Source organism: Coturnix japonica, chromosome Z (genome assembly GCF_001577835.2).
Source record: "Coturnix japonica isolate 7356 chromosome Z, Coturnix japonica 2.1, whole genome shotgun sequence".
Lineage (NCBI taxonomy): Eukaryota > Metazoa > Chordata > Aves > Galliformes > Phasianidae > Coturnix > Coturnix japonica.
The window spans coordinates 45,526,811-45,543,073 of NC_029547.1; the positions used below are offsets into that span (position 1 = coordinate 45,526,811).

Sequence of the window (16,263 nt, forward strand, 5' to 3'; positions counted from 1 at the left end):
TTTTTTTTTTTTTACTGTTATGTTGTAAGAAAAAAAAAGGAGAAAAAAAAAAAAGTGGGAATTAAGCTTTAGAACTGCAGGAATCAATTTCTGTAATCGAAACTACTGTCACTCCAGATGTAGCAAGTGTCCTTTCTGTAGCTAGTTACCAGGTCTGAGCATGACCCCTGTGTGTACCCACAGTATGTAATCAATCTTATGGTCCACAGTTGATTTACTAATGAGCAGGTTTTAATTTCAATGAAGTGTAATTTACAAACGTAGCCAGATTAAAATAATTCTGAATCAGATCAGAAGCATTTTCTACCAACATCATTAATTTAACTGCTTACCTGTACTTGATTTGTAGCTATGCTGCTCTGAAAGCAGGCTAATGAATAAGAATGATAAAATCTAATGAACAACATTGGCCCACGTAATCCTCAATTGTTTTTTAAATACAGTTGAGAAGAACTAGCAGCATGAGACAGAGAAAGCTAATCTTGCAAACCACAACAGAGAACACCATTAACAAAGGAGTCACTACTAGTCATACCTAGGCTTTGTATCGATAGCAGTCTTTAATAGCTGTAGAACGGGGAACAGACAGAACAGGGAAAGAGAACACTTTGTAACAGTCTAGACACATAGAGGAATTTTAATATCCCGAAGCATGAAATCTTCACTGCAAAATTTCAGCTATACTCATATACTCATTGTGATGAATGCAAAAAATGAAACTGTGCAATGGCTGTCACGAAAGAGAGGAAAGCCACATGTTTATTTAGTTTATTTTCCTAAATGCATCCCCTCATGAGACACTCATTAGGTGGAGCAAAGCTTGCAACATTACTAGCTTCACTCAGGGTGTATCTCAGGAAACAGCTACTTCCACATCCCCAAAATCCATAAAACAAATGCATGGTATTGACAATACTAAGACTTAAGTAGGTGAAGATCTGTTCTCTGGCAGGAGAGCAGCAGTTTCAAAGGAAATGAACTGATGTGCTTGGATACTGAAGGGCCCCAGCGTGACCACAAGAACGAAAGATGGATCGTTCTCTCGCACTGCACTCCTCCAGGTTGTATCCCATTTAACCGGTACTCTGTGCAGACTGCTCTTCCAGTCAGGTTTTGCAGGAAGTGAAATGTGAGACAGAAAAGAGAACCTTTGTTTGGACTGTCAGCTTAGTGTACCATTTCCCTTTGTGAGGGCAGCCTCCTTCAGAAGCCATACATACACACAAAACGAAGGATTAAGCACCTGGTACTCTGCTCAGTTCCGTGACATGCTTCCAAGGGAGGTTATCAGTCACCACAGCTACAGAGAACTATCCTCAGCTGCCAAGAGCTCTGTTAGCAAACATTAGAAGATTAAAACTCTTATCAGAAATACCCTAGAAGAGCCTTAAAACAATCTTTTGAATTAACCACTAACATACATGTAATCAGCTAACATTTTAAAGACATTTAGAAATAGCTTACTAGCTGCTGCATTACGTTACTGATGATAAAGCTGTATTACTTTCAGCAGAGCTTGTGGTGGTGGATCATCACACTGAAAGTAAGTTCTTACAGCTACAACAGCCTTCTTTCATGGGCACTTAACATAAGCACATTTAGAGCTCATGTTGCTTCCTACAGCCATTTGTTTCCACAAAGCATTTCAGTGATGCATTATCTACCACGTAAGACTGTTCCCCCACATCTATACTTCTAGCCATAACAGAAGCCTCACAAAATAACAATCAATCGTGTTTATTAGGCCTACCACTCTCACTGTTTGATATAACTTTTGAGCCTTGTTTCCAGTTTTCCTTTCCACACTGTGATTACCATTCCAGTTGAATATCACAGCTATCATGTATCCTTATCATCATGATACAAAATGTTATTGTATGGATTCTTCTGTACCACTTGTTCTTTCGATGCCTCAAGTTCCTCTATGGAGGTTATTCTGGTCTAAGAATTTCCCAATAACTTTAAAGAAGGATTTTCATCATTATACTCTTCAGGGTGGGCACAGCACCGGGGCCTCTGTAACCTGCTAAAGTTCTTCTAAGCATCTCCCCCAGTCACTGCAAAAGGAATTGTGCCAGTGGGGTTCTGAAAAGGTAGTTCCTACTGTTGGGTTACCCACACACAGCATCCTCAATATACTGGCCTGGTTTGCAGCTGCTGGCCACAGACTTCACTATGCATCTTTAGCAGAGGGGAAACAAGCATCTCAAGATAATACAGCAGTGGTCCTCAGCACGTTCCTACACAACAAGCAATGGCTAGGAAACAAATTGGGGCCTCAATTACAGACTGCTCACCCTGTGGATAACTCATATCCCCAGTTTCCCTGCACCCCACCAGGGGTCACTAACACCACACTACAGACGCTCCTCACCAAGGTAGGTTAACTTTATTCTTCTATCATAATAATTTAAAGTATTTACACACTGCACAGCCACTCTTTTACACTAACATATACTTACTGGTATATTCATGAACCACATCTAAACGTTTTTGAAAAGACTGACACATTTTAGGGTTTCCAAGCATGAAAATAAAATCTGCAGCCTTCTAAAAGACAGCCATTTGGAGCGTGTGTGAAAAAACCACTGTTCCCTCTAAGCTTAAGTTTTCTCCAGAGACCATTCACTAGCTTCAAAATATCCACATTTGGCATTAGCTAAAGCTCTCTTGGCAATGGCAGACTTCAAGAATGAACATGTGCAAATAACATTTTCTCAAGAAATCCCACAGCAGGAACAAGAAAACGGAAAACTCTTCAGGGGAAGTACTACATTTCTGAAATGTTATTTATCTGAAAGGATCACAATTTAATGCACGTATACATATCTGTTGTATATGTATATACACGCTGGATCCAGGGGCAGTGGAAATTAAACGGAATGCAGAGTCTGCCCAAGTATTTTGTGCATCACTGCAGCAATGCCAGGCTTGTCCATCAATTTTCAGCCACGCGCCCTTTAAATTCAGAGCAGAGATAAGGATGCTCTGCCACACAGAACAGGGAGAACCCTGTCACCATCAGGAGAAACTTGGGAAAAATCACATAATCAGACACAGCACAAATCCCTAAATCTAAGTCACCTCAAACAGCACCATCATCTAGTTTGACTGACAGAACAAGCTGCCGGTCAGTCTAGATCAGAAGAATTTTTTATTTAAACCTTCTGCCTTAACTCAGTTCTATGTTCATCTCAAGAATTTCCTTGAGAACAACACCTGCCTGTGGTTACACATCCAATACGGAATTGGTAAGTTTCCTTCTGAAGATTACTGCTGCTCCTATGAGCAAACAGTCTCTAACCCGGACAGAACAAACTTCATAAAAACTCCAAGTTCTTGTTCCTTGAATAAACTACATCTCAATCCACTAAGGCAAACAACAGTACAAGTTCTTTAAGAAAGGCAAACACTAATTGATCTTGTTCAAAGAGCAAGTTTAACTAGCCTCAGATGAACAGCTTCAGGAGTGAAACAAGCCTGTCCTGGAGTTGGAGTACTGCAGCACACAATAAGGCTTCCGTTTCTTGGAGCAGACTGAGGCATCACATAATACCAGCCTTTAAGCCACAGAATCATTGTTCCTATAGCTCCTCAGTAACCGCAGTCAGAACTGGGGCCCTCACTCCTCTCCCTTATTTTAACGTGTTGATGTAATTAACACCTACGAAAGGAGACAGAATTCAGGCATGTGACTTCTCCATGACCATCTCCCATAATGAGTTAACCTTTCAGAGCAGAATCAGCTGTGGTAGTAACTTTGAAAAGGAAATCTTACACCCTAACACAAAGACCATTAGAATCTTTCAGCATAGTCTCTCCCACGGCTCTAAAAAGCTACCAGGAAATTACATACATAATTACAGGACAAGAGAAGTGCTGTCTCTACAGTAAGCGTAGAAAATATCCCCATTAATTAATACAGTAAAAAAATTTGTTTAACTAAGCAGTACCTAGGCAGAGTACTGTAGGTACATGTTTATATGTATAATACACAGTTACTCAGCTACACACAAATATTTAATATATAAAAAATAAAGTGCTTTCTATCAGGTCCCAATGCAAGGACATTATAAAACATTTCACTGACTGTAAAACAAACAGATACAAAGAATACGACATCCAACATACATAGAACAGTTAACACAATATGTACAATCTGGTGGACGTCCCAAGACAAAACATCCCTTCATATACATGGTATATACATATATACTCATCTTTACTCAATATATTATGACAATATATATTTCAAAACTTTGTTAGAGACAAAAACAAAACAAAAACCCTAAAAAAATGCAACAAGGATCAAGCACGCAAGTCCAACACTGACAAAGGATTTGCTACCTTTGCCAACACCACCATCTCCACTGCTGGGAAAGATATGCCAGCGCTCTTTTCTGGGGTGCAGTGCCTCCACATCCTGCAAGGCACTGTGAGCGGCAGCCGTGAAGTTAGCATCGCCAGTGGTGAGGAGGTCAAACACACATGAGTAAAAATAGATGTCCTTCACCAGCATCTTCTCATGGCATTTGGCGGTGGCAGTTTCCAGTGTGTATGCTGACCACGGACGAGCAGCGCCTGCCTGAGGGAGAACCTGTCCTCTCACAGGCAATGGCAAGTGGCCACTGTCATCAATGCGCTCACTTGAAGGGCAGCCGTTCACACACAGCTGCAGATCTTGACTCTCCTCATAGGCCATGGCCAATTCTTGAGGCATGCGAATGGCCAGTGTTAAGTAGTGCCCGAGCTGACGTATATACACTGTTGTCCCGATGTATCTGGCATGCATTTCGACGTATTTGCCGCTGACTTTATCCACAATCTGCAAGCTCTTGGTGTTCCCATCACCTCCACCTGTTGTACCATCAACAAAAGCTGCAGGCAAGTCATCAGACACTGCTTGATATACTTTCTGATCTGTGCAGTGTTGGTATGATTTAAAGATAATAGTTATCTGGAAAAGAGAGAAAAAGAATAAAGAAAAGTTAGTGATTATAGGGGTAAAAAAAAAGAAAAAAGAAAAAAAAAAAAAAAAAGGAGTAATTGGAATCCCTTTTTCATTTTGCACCCAAGATTATTTGGTACTGACTACCCTCTAGTTCATACCCTGATCTTTTTCCTCATTCATACCCAAGCAGAAAACAGCCTGTTCACATGCTTAAAGCAATATTTTCCCAGGTGGCAATTGTTAAATTTGTTCTTAACTTGGCCTGGAAGCAGGACTATTAGCATGTGGCAACTGCAACAAGGTCAGGAAAGGAAAAAGCTGTGTATTTAATTAAGCATCACAACTGCCTCCTGCCTGATGGTTTCTTAACACTTTGGAATGCATCCTGCAGTCACAGATGAGCATGCCAAGTAATTCCCGCACTGCTAGCCACTACAGCAGAACTGGACTGAACTGTGTGAAAGCACAGAAACGACCACAAGGACTAGGCTTCCTTCACACACAATATTCTCATTGCCTCTTTCACAGTGACTGCATGACCCCAAACAGAGTCCTCATTGCTTCCTGGCTGCACTGCCAGGATTAGTGGTGTAAGACTGCCATGAAGGCAGTGATGTGTTTGTGCCAGCCACCAATACAACAAGCGCTGAGGGGAGATACATGACTTGGGAAAAGAACGAGTCCTGGATCCAGGAGCATGTGGATGTGACACTTCAGTCTGCTGCTGTTAGGGAACATGCTGGTGGAGGACCAAAGCAAAACTAAGAGATACTTTGATTACTTTCATCCCGGACAAGACTGAGAGTACTCCAAGATATACTAGAAGATATTTGCAAACTAGTAAAAAGTAGTAGAAAAGTGTAACTTTTCTTAAAAACTACTTTATAACAAGCTCATGTTTTGATTTCACTTGGCCTGCTTACTTCTATACAACAGGTTTTGTTTCCTGCCATAAACAGCTCTATTACAGATAGCTTGACTAAACCTCTAACCTCCTTAGCCTTACCCCTCCATAACAGTTGTAAAAGACAGAAGTCTGCCCTCCTCCTATTGTAATTACTTCTTGGAGCATGCAGCATCCCCTGAGCTGCACTCTCTTTACATTTGACATGTCCCTGTGAGTAGACACTCCCAATCTTTCTGTCCATCTCCCACCCACACAGGCAGCAATCACTGTTTTGACTCAATATGTATTCACTGGTGCAGTCTGAAACTTTCCATCAGTTTTTCACTTATACAGCTAGTTTGACTCAAGCCATATGGTAAACTAATAAGCATGCCACAGCAAAGCTAAGCTTGAATGCCTGCAACCAAGGTCCAAAAAATGCCCAAGAGCTCCTCTTGCTGTAAAGACTACCTCACGACTTTGCATTTCTTGAAGAAATTCACCGCCCTTAAGGAGTTACAGCTGAGATCTGTCGAGTGATTAGTATTTCTGCACATAACCTATGGCCTCATGCAGTAAACCGAGTGTTGCATTTTATAGAGCAGTTTCAAAGAAACAGATTTCTAACTCAGACTGCTCAGATGAAGGACCAATACTATCTCCTGGGGCACACTGATGTTGCTTTGAGATCAATGAATGATTTACATTCCTAGAGAAGCAAAGCTTCATGGCTCCCCAGCAACTGAACAAGTCTAGAGTTGAATGACAGATGAACAATGTGAACAAGAGGTCATGGTTTTACTGAGACACAGAAGTGGCAACTTTATAGAACTATTAAGCAAAGAACCTGGGCAAAATCTATCAGGAAGAATCAGACTTGCACCTCTATAACTCCTTCCTCTTGAAGACTGAAACACAAACACTTTCAGAGATAGACAGAGACAATCAGCAAGATCAGCAGTAACAGCTGCATGCTGAACGAGGAAGGCATGCCTAAGTGAATGGAGACTTTTACACTTCAGCATCCTCCCAGAGACCAGTAAGACTTAAGGACATGACCATGTTTAAATATTGTGGCTCAACACGTTAAGTTCGGACATTACATTTGCTGTCCTGTCATATCCACCTAATCAATCAGACAGATCAATAAATCCAGAGATTTGTAAAGCCATCCCCTTATCACCCACTCCTACATCAATCTGGCACCCTTCTAATAGGGAACATCAACAGCTTGTTGTAAAGGGAGATGAAGCAAGTTTCATTGCAAGGCCATCTCTGTTCAAATATTCAAGGTAACTTATTTTTCCCCCCCAATAAATTATGCATTCTGCTGTCTCAAACAAGTGTAGGAAGTGTTATATGCACACTTGTGCACAGGGCACTTTCTGAGATCTGTCTGGGTTGTCAGTGACTTATGTCACTGTCCATGGACTAGAAACTACCTGCCCTTTCTAAAGCTTAGCAGAGAAAACCCCAAATATAAGTGTCTTCAAATAAAAAATATTTTCTGAACACATCAGTATCTCAGCTTTGTTTTCTAGACAAGTAAAGGACTCATAATCTATGGTGGTGGGGAAGTTCAGAAGACATCCATATAAGGCTGCTTCAGAAACTTAACTGAGGGTGAGCTACACAAATCTCAGCTATAGTAAAGTTTCCAAAAACAAAAAGTCCCCCGTGCATTTAAGACACGCTTGAAATATTTCATTTTGGACATCATCTTCTGTCTGCTGCTGACAGACTGATGCTGGCAACATCATCCCCACAAAGTGTACTGATTGCACACACTGCTCAAACCACCACACACCTGCAAAATCTTTCAAGGATGGTGTTATTGAAAGTATAACTTTGGAGGCTGCCCACTGTTCTTGCAGGCCACTGTGTATCTCTGGTAAGTGCCTGGTTTGTATGCCCTAAACAAAAACATTTTTAACTCTGACTCCTTGCACTATCATATAACACTGTCCTGCTGCAAAGACAATGCCACAGGTCTGTATTTTAGAAACGTAACTACCAGTTGCTATTTCATTACTGGGGTAGGTTCTGCATGAATTAGCAGGGGGGATACAGGCCTTTGCCTGAATGTACAAACCAGTCCAAAAACTATCTGGAGATACAGATGTACACGGAAAACAGGCAGAAGGCATTTCAGAAAGAAGTTTCACACCATTAGAGCAGTGGTCCTCACATATTCCTGGGAGGCCTAAGAGGGAATCAGTGCAATCTGTGAAAGGCAGCTTTAGGATTTCATAGGTAGATAACTGCACAGGCATCCACGATGCTTCTGAAGGGGTTTTGCAATGCCATCTGAGAGATTTTGGAATTCATACGTACAAGTGAGAATGTTTGAAATCCAGCATGTTAAATAACCTCACAGCCTCCAACTAAGATTTTCACAACCTCTCTTTACAGAGGCCTGAAACAGTTGTGAAGCACATGCACTGATCTCAGAAATCAAGAATCATCCAGAGGAAACCACGTGAATAATAGCTCCCGACTACAGGTGGAAATGGAGAGATTTAACAAAGGAAAACCACAAGGGTTCACTGCAAAATGTGGATGCAACGTCTTCATTTCACTGGCTACTTCCTTTCTGTATATACAGTGTACGCTTCTGGATGAAAAAAAAACCACAACACAAAAGGTGCATTACAGATGCTGATGACAGCTCAGTACAGCAAACAGCACTATGCAGCAGGAACTCCCCATGTTTCTCTCATACACCCATGCACTCAAGAAAATGAAGGTGGCAAATAATCAACTTCAACATGTTGCTTGTGCCCAGGAAAGCTGTGCTGTTCTTCTGACTCCCTCCCAAAATACATGAAAGTAGCACATATTCACGGCAGTTTTAAATGAGGTTTCTTGATGGACAAGATCACCAGGAATGCATTGATGGCACAAGCACAGAACTGAGGCTTGAGACAGATGCAAACTGTGTCAAAAATAAAGCTCTGCATTTCTTTAAAAAGAGAGAGAGCTTATCTGCATCTTCCATACATCACACACGAATATGTGCCCCTCTATCAGTCATTATTATTCACAGCAAAAGAATCTTACTTGCTTGTATACGCTATGAACTGATTGATCATCAGTTGGTTACAATGAAAATTTAACTAGGAACAGGAACAACAGTCTGTCCAGATATTTCTTTTATGATGAAGAGTAATCAGGGAAAAAGCAGGTATAGGTAAATAAAGCATGCCAGCTGATGCAAGTTTTGAAGCTGCTGTACAATTAAACAATTCTACAGAAGAACCTCCAGTGTTCAAGGCTGAGAAGAGATCTCAGGCTGCCTGAACATAGATGAGCTCAGCTCAGATGTGAGGCTCCACCCGAGTGGTCTGGAGAGGCAGCTGCAGCCATGTGAGGTACAGACCACAAACTTCTGAAGGCTTCTGACTTTCAGAAACATCCTAAATCACTGCAGCTGCTTCAGCACCTCCGTTTCCAGCTGCCCAGAGCTACCTGCTGAATGATTTGGTCAGCTCATGCCAAATCACACACCCAAAGACAGCAATACCTCACAGGGACTGAAAAACCCCAAGCCCTACAGCCCCCCCTCTGCCTGCACTCCTTTCCACTCCTCAGCCACAGAAACAAAACACTGCTTTGTAAGGCACCTCAGGGACAAAGCAGCTTTTTATGATGTTCTCCCATAAAATTATGTACTTCTGAGAAATAAAGCCAAATCCACCTTTATCTTAGCCAGAATATCTATAAATATTATAGAAACCTAATCACATGTGGTCAGTTAACTGATGCTTCCACTTACAAGAACAACTGAATGGTAATTGGAGGACAAACACTTTAATATTACATAAAGAAGACTAAGTACATGGTGTTCAGTATGCAATTATCCCCTGAAAAAAAAAACAAACCACACCGCAGAAGGAATACTTAATATTTCACTACACAGCTAATGCAGTCTATACTAAAGCTGAAAGCCATAAAAAGCTGTTTTCTGTGGCCAACTGTTTTTCCTTTCTACTGCCATTCACTCTCTCATCCTCAAACTATCCACTGCAAAACTGCTAGCTAGATAAGAAAAGCTTCTTGTCCTTTTCCAAGGACATCAAGCAAGAAGGAAAGCCCAGGCAACTGCACTAATGAGCACAGAACAGCTGTCATAAAGATGGAAGCCTACACATTCCTCCAAATAAGGCACACAATTAAAAAAAAAAAAAAAAGAAAAATAAAGTTACATTTAAGGCATTCTATGACACCCATCCTACCTGCTCCTCTACAGTCTCTTTTGATAGCCATTTATCCTCTGAAAATCCTGCAAAGCACTGTAGAGCTCTGTCTATAGCTGGAGAAATCAGATACAAGGATGCCAGTGACATACACAAAGCTCGTACCAGAAATCAGCCGGAAATAAAGGAGAGACTGAACTAAGTCTCTTGACTATTTGGGAATACTCCCTTATTGTCCACCTGTAACAGCCTGCAATCCTAAGCCAAGAGGACCAGACACAGTCCAAAAGAAAAGCAACAATTAAAAAAAAAATAGGAATTGCAATTTTCAGACCAACTACAGAATATACAATAGCTTTGTTCACTCTGAAGAAACAAATGTCTTTGCTATGGCCATTGCAAAGATGCAAAACACCTACAACTGAATTGCTAACAGCATTTTGTGAATACATGCAGCTCCCACAGAAGGACATACTTTTTCAGCCAAGGAATTAAAGGAGGAGGAGTTTTACTACTTTCTATACCTTCCTGCCAGATACACAGCATAAGGAGGAAGGAGGGGGGGCACATATTTTTTATTCTGCATACTCTTCTTTTTAAAACGTCCTCCTGACATTCCTTTGTTGTTGTTGTTTCTTTTATGGACTTATGGAATAGTCCCCAGATTGCTGGTGTTAATCAGGTCTCAAAGTTTTCAAAAGGAAAGGACAACTCTGCAAATTAATGCTCTGCTCACTGATGATTCCTCTAAAACTTGGTGCACCGGTGAGCTATAACAAACCTGGTCAGTAATCACATACAAGGCCACCTGATGGCATGCCACTTTCACATGCGTACTACATATGGGATGAAGACACAACACTCTGATTCTATGGCTCCTTAAACCACTTCTCTTAACAAGGGCATTCAGGAGAAACTGAAGCATCTATTCTTTTTGTCTCTGCTTTCAACAAGTCTGCTTTAGGGTGGATTAAGTAAACTAGTTAGCGATTTACATAGTATTTGTTGTGGCTTATGCACAACTTACAATCAGCATAAACCTTTGTTATTATTTCCCATTAAGGATCTATCCCAAATAACTGAAGAAACTAGCAAGACTAAGGATGCACTGTGCTCTGGAAACCTTTCTTAAGAAGGTAAACAACTTATCTGCATACTTGAGGCTAGAAAAAAATTCCTTGAGTAAAAAATCTCTGAACTTTCCTTGGTAGTTCTTTCAGTGGTACCTTAAGGAGCCCCATGGCCAGTGTAAGGGAAGTACCTTCAGCAGCAGATATTCAACTGCCTCAACCAAAATGGAACACTGGCAGACAAAATGTTACATGCACCAATCCATCAGCAGCAATGCAGTTTTAACAAGCCTTTCCTTCGTCATTTCTAACAGTGCACTCCATAAAGCAATAAAGGACTCAAGACAATGCATTAGAGGTATTAAAACTTATACTGCCGAATTACCTATGCACGCAGGTCAAACAACCTTTGTTTTCTACAAACAGGTATGTTGATAAAAATTTGATCACCTGCCAAAGAAAGAAAATACTCAAGGGCTGTAAGCATGTAAGAGATATTACTGGTAGAAACACACACTCCTAATATCCTAAGCTGTGCATCTTGTTTAATTGCTTCCACACGCTGAGCTGTCATTGTGCAACTGCAGGCATATTAAACCCAGGATGATAAAAGAAGTAGGACCACCTCTCCCATAGTGCCAGATTAAGGAAGAATACAAGAACATTAAGAATAGAAATAAAGACAAAAGGTATGCTCTATGAAACATGTTATTCCCACCAGTACATACAGACAAATATCTCCTGAAGTCCTGCTCTTGTTACCTGTTTGACAATACGTGTACCAGCATAGCACATTACCACAGTCAATCACATTTACAACGTGGACAGTTAAAGGCAAAGATAAGACCACCAATCTGCTGCCATCCCACCCCAGCCACTCTCACAATTTGCATACAGAGGGACACAAGCTTTGCTCCTTGCACAACCATTAACACGGAAATAACAATCTGTACAACCATACCAAAACCAAGGGCAGAAGCTGACTGCAGATATGAAAAGGGACTTATTTCTTAAGTGTCTTTCAAAAAAGACTCTGGAGCAGATTTCAAGGGACCTACACCTCTTTTACAAAGCATAGTCAAGATAGCTTAATTCCTTGCTTTTATACTCCTTCAGGAACTCACAGTACAGACTGTTAGAAAATAAAAAGATAAAAGAAAGACACATTTGAATTTCAGTAATGCATCAGTCCAAATTTTTGCCTCCTGAATATGCACTGACATTAACGTTTATGTCAGCATCTCAGAATCCAGGAAAAAATACAACAGTATTAATCAATATTTCTGTGCCTACATCTCTGTGGACAATGTACTTCCTCCAGTCTTCCTCTAAGCTTAATAAGACAGAGAAAACTCGTCAGTGCTGCCTTGGTATTGTGTACCAGTAGCATCAAGATATGTCAGGCCTCAAGAGCTACACTAACACAGCTAATAAAACAAAAGTTGTTCCTTTCCAGAAAGGGCAGAAAGGAGGTGGTAGCCTCAGCTATGTTTAAATTTCTTCATTTCTGGTGAATAATTACCTGCAAAAGTTCAGGGCATTTTCACACTCCCTGCTCTTGCAGTAAATCTAACAATGTCTCACTAAGAGTCATAACTACCTCCACACTTTCATTCCACAGGCACACCTACTATACACCTTTGGCAGAAAGAATTATGTACTTTCTTAAGGTAAAGAAATAGCAAATGCTATCAATACACGCCATTCCTCCCCTAGCCACCTGAAGTGGTTTGGTTTGACAGAGCCACCTTAAGTCTTGCCTGTCTGAAAGGAGTCCTACACTCTTGACAAGATTTTCAGGCTGCTGCTCCTTTCTAAAGCTAGAGAAATAAGATCTTATAACCACCTGGCAACACAACTTGTTTTTGCTGTTGTCTCTCAATTCTCCGGTTACCATCCTTGTCTCTGCTGTGAATCCTCAAGATCTTAGTAAAGCATTATTACGCCTAAATGTTTTTTATGTCTTTTTTTTTATTTTTTATTTTTTTTTTGGGGGGGGGGGGGGGGGGGGATGGTGGCTGGGGAGGGAGAGGGCTGAAAGGAGACTGAGAAAGAAAATGAGTTGTTTTCATTTTTGTCCCTTAGAAAGAAGCCATCCCAGCTGAAACTAACTGCTAAGGGATGAGTAACTGCTACTGTGGCCTTCTATTTCTGTATGTATACAGTGTTTATGAATAATTCATACCTTATTTGTAGCAGTAGCACTGGATCCTGGGACCACAGGAACATTCGTCACTTGCACTGTTAAGTAGTTATTGTCTATGAGAGGCCAAGCACCTTCCACTTTACAGGTCTGGAAGTGATCCTTAAAAGTCCTCAGATGAGGATCACCAAACAAGCCACAAAATAGGTAAGTAGGGATAGCTTTCTCCCCTCCTTGGTGTTCGTTGGCTTCTGTGTGGCCACTGTAATTGCAGGGATCGTGGGTCACTTCGGGGTTGGTGGAGGATGTGGGGCCATCCTTGGAACAGTTCCTCTGGCTCATGAGGTCGCTGATCCCCAGCACTGCAGAATGGTAGACCAGGTTTCCACGGCATACTTTGGAGTTGCGATAGGTGCAGGCAGAGTATGCTCGCAGGGCTTTGCAGAACTCCAAGTCAAAGCCATCGAGAGCCGAGTTTAGATGTGAAGTTAAGGAAACAAAATCAGAGGTGCACTTTTGGATTCGACAAGGTGCTTGCAGCTGGCAGTCACCTAGGCACAAAGCAGAAGGCAGAGGAGAATTAATATCTTGTACATAAACACCCTGTTCCACATCCAGTGGTGCCACACAACCAGACAACCCAGAGTGCTCACTCACTGATGAAACTGTAAGAGAAAAAGGGGTTAAAGGAAGCTGGAAGATAGCAACACCGCACATATAAAAGCTGAGATGACCCAAGCATGATTTCATTTCCATCTACACAACAGCAGGTAATGGATTAAAACCATCAACTCAGCCAAGAATGAGCCCAGCACTTCTTTACAGATGATATCAAAGCAATGATGCAATTTTGTGCCTAAGTTAATCACTTTGTCAATATGCAGGTCTCCATTTAGTCCCTCAGTCCTGAACATAAGTTATTGAACTTCCAAATAGAATCCTGCCCCTGAGAAGGATGTGGCAGCGGTGGCACGACTTGCAGGTTCAGGCAGAAACAGTCAGCAAACTAAGATCAGAAAGCTCACAGCTATCTGAAGGTCAAGCTGCTGACTACAGAGCCCAGAGCAGTACCTCTTACGGTGGATTTCAATAACAAGGGGGGAAAAAAGCCTCCCCCCACTGAAATCTGAAGTACCTGTCAGAAGCGCATAGCAAGAACACAGTTCAGTTTACATGAACAAAACAGCTGCACCTTATCTGATCCCCTCTCTTCCACAAAGAACACATAATTACCACACTAGCAAGTAAACCAGAGGTTTCACAGCCCTCATCTACCGCTCTTATTGTCACCACCCCAAACCCTTCCCGATCTTTACAGCAGTTAGCATCAGCCTTCTGTACATAATTTCTACACAAGAGTTCTGGAAGGACAGAAATGAAACAAAGGAGGCTGCACACAATGTGAGGGGAAATACATATGCATATTCCAGAGGGCCTGAAACCAGGACACTGGTCAGCAGGAAGGCAGGTTGCCCTCCACCCATAGAGCCGCAACAGTAAGCGAGGTTTCATACAGAATACGTGCTGGACTTCATGCCATTTATGTCCAAGCTCCCAGAACTATCCGCTAAAATCATGCTGCGTGTTTTTGTTCTTCTGTGACCTATAAAATCCAGCTGTGCACACATCCATCTGTAATTTCAAACAGTCGTAACACAGACTTAGAACAACATAAAAGTGCCTTGGCACACAGAGGTGTGCAAAGAGAGAAAACACAGTATGCTTAATAGATACCGCTCTCCCTCCCCCAAATCTCGGTCTCGGCACCATTTCTCGGTGTCAGTTCTCACAGCAAACAGGCCCGGGTTCGTCTGCCTTTAGCAGCCCAGCTAGAGCGCTAACGAGGCCATGAAACACGAGGGATGGGAAAAGACAGACGAATAACGCAGGGCCCTGCATCTCTAAACGAAGCCCCTTCCCGCAACCGCACCAACACACACGGACAGCAGACGCCAAGCAGCGCGATGCTGCGCCAGCCCCTCGGGGCAGCACAGCTCCGCCAGACCCCGCACACCTGCGCGGGGAGCCGGGCCGAGCACCGCCCCGAGCCCGGGGGCGCGGATGTCCTTCATAGCGCCGCTCCGCGGCAGCCCCGGGGCCGCACCAACCCTGGCGCGTATCCGGAGCTCGGCTGGTATCCGGAGCTCGGCTCGCAGCCGCCTGTCCCCGCCCGCAGGCCCCGCGCGCCTCCGCGGTACCTGCGCGCAGGAGCAGCCCCAGGGCGGCCAGCAGGCCGAGGGCGGCGAGCGGCGGCTCAGCCCCGGCGGCGCGGGAAGGCGCGGCTCTCCCCATGCCCGTCCATGCAGGTCCGCGGGACGGGGCGGCGGCATGGGGTGGTGGGCGGGCGGCGACCCCCTCCTTCTCCTTCTCCTTCTCCTCCTTCTCGCCGCTTCCTCTCTCAGCGGCGCAGCGGCAGGCGGAGGCGGCCGGACCGCAGCGGGACGGGCGCAGTGCGGCGCAGCATGGCGGCCAGCCGAGATCAGCACAAAGACCCGGAGCTGCCGACGGCGGAGGCCCCGCACCCCGAGCTGCCGCAGGCCCCGCGCCGCGCCGCCACACCGAGCGCCCTGAGCCCGCCTCCCCGCGCCCAGCCCGCCGCCTCACATTGGCTGCCCGAACCGTCCCGCACGCGGTGCGACGTGCTGCCGACACGCCCCCGCCGCCGCCTCGGGCTCCCCGCGCTCGGTCGTGACGCGCTCGGCGGAGGGAGGCTGCCCGCGATGCCACGCGACGCCGTCAAGGGGCGCCTGCGGGCCGTATGGGGTGCGGGGCTGGGGCATGGGGTCCTCGTAGTGCTGGGGCCAGTCTGCGCTCTCTTCTTGGCGGGGGTGCTGGTGTTTACGTTGGGTGCATAGAGCTGCTGTCCCAGCAGGACTGACAGATCAATACGCAACGTCTGTCCGGAAATGGAAACGAGTGTGGAGGCGGTGTATGGCTGCTGGGCACAGGGCAGGCGGGGGGAAAGCTTCCAGACATGGACTTGTGGCTTGGGAGGCTGGAAAGGCTGCAGGTCCAGC

General features: G+C 43.8%; 1 protein-coding gene across 2 annotated transcripts; it reads right to left on the reverse strand.

The window, feature by feature from the left end:
* Window positions 1-209: 209 nt before the first annotated feature.
* On the reverse strand, window positions 210-15,803 carry RGMB (repulsive guidance molecule BMP co-receptor b). Of its 2 annotated transcripts, XM_015849498.2 has the most exons (3): window positions 15,445-15,803; window positions 13,289-13,797; window positions 210-4,957 (listed from the first exon to the last, which is right to left on the reverse strand). In XM_015849498.2, the coding sequence occupies exons 1-3, from the start codon at window positions 15,536-15,538 to the stop codon at window positions 4,289-4,291; spliced, it is 1,272 nt and encodes a 423-aa protein (XP_015704984.1). In that variant the 5' UTR covers window positions 15,539-15,803; the 3' UTR covers window positions 210-4,288. The 2 variants fall into 2 exon arrangements, with proteins under 2 accessions (XP_015704984.1, XP_015704982.1); XM_015849496.2 differs by lacking the exon at window positions 15,445-15,803 and having other exon boundaries at window positions 13,289-15,373.
* Window positions 15,804-16,263: the final 460 nt, after the last annotated feature.

Bases quoted from the DNA above. Each gene is read 5' to 3' on its own strand.
- RGMB (XM_015849496.2), bottom strand. From the start codon at position 14,002: ATGGAAATGAAATCATGCTTGGGTCATCTCAGCTTTTATATGTGCGGT. The intron at 4,958-13,288 runs GTATGAATTATT...TCTCTTTTCCAG, and splicing joins GTGCTACTGCTACAAATAAG to ATAACTATTATCTTTAAATC.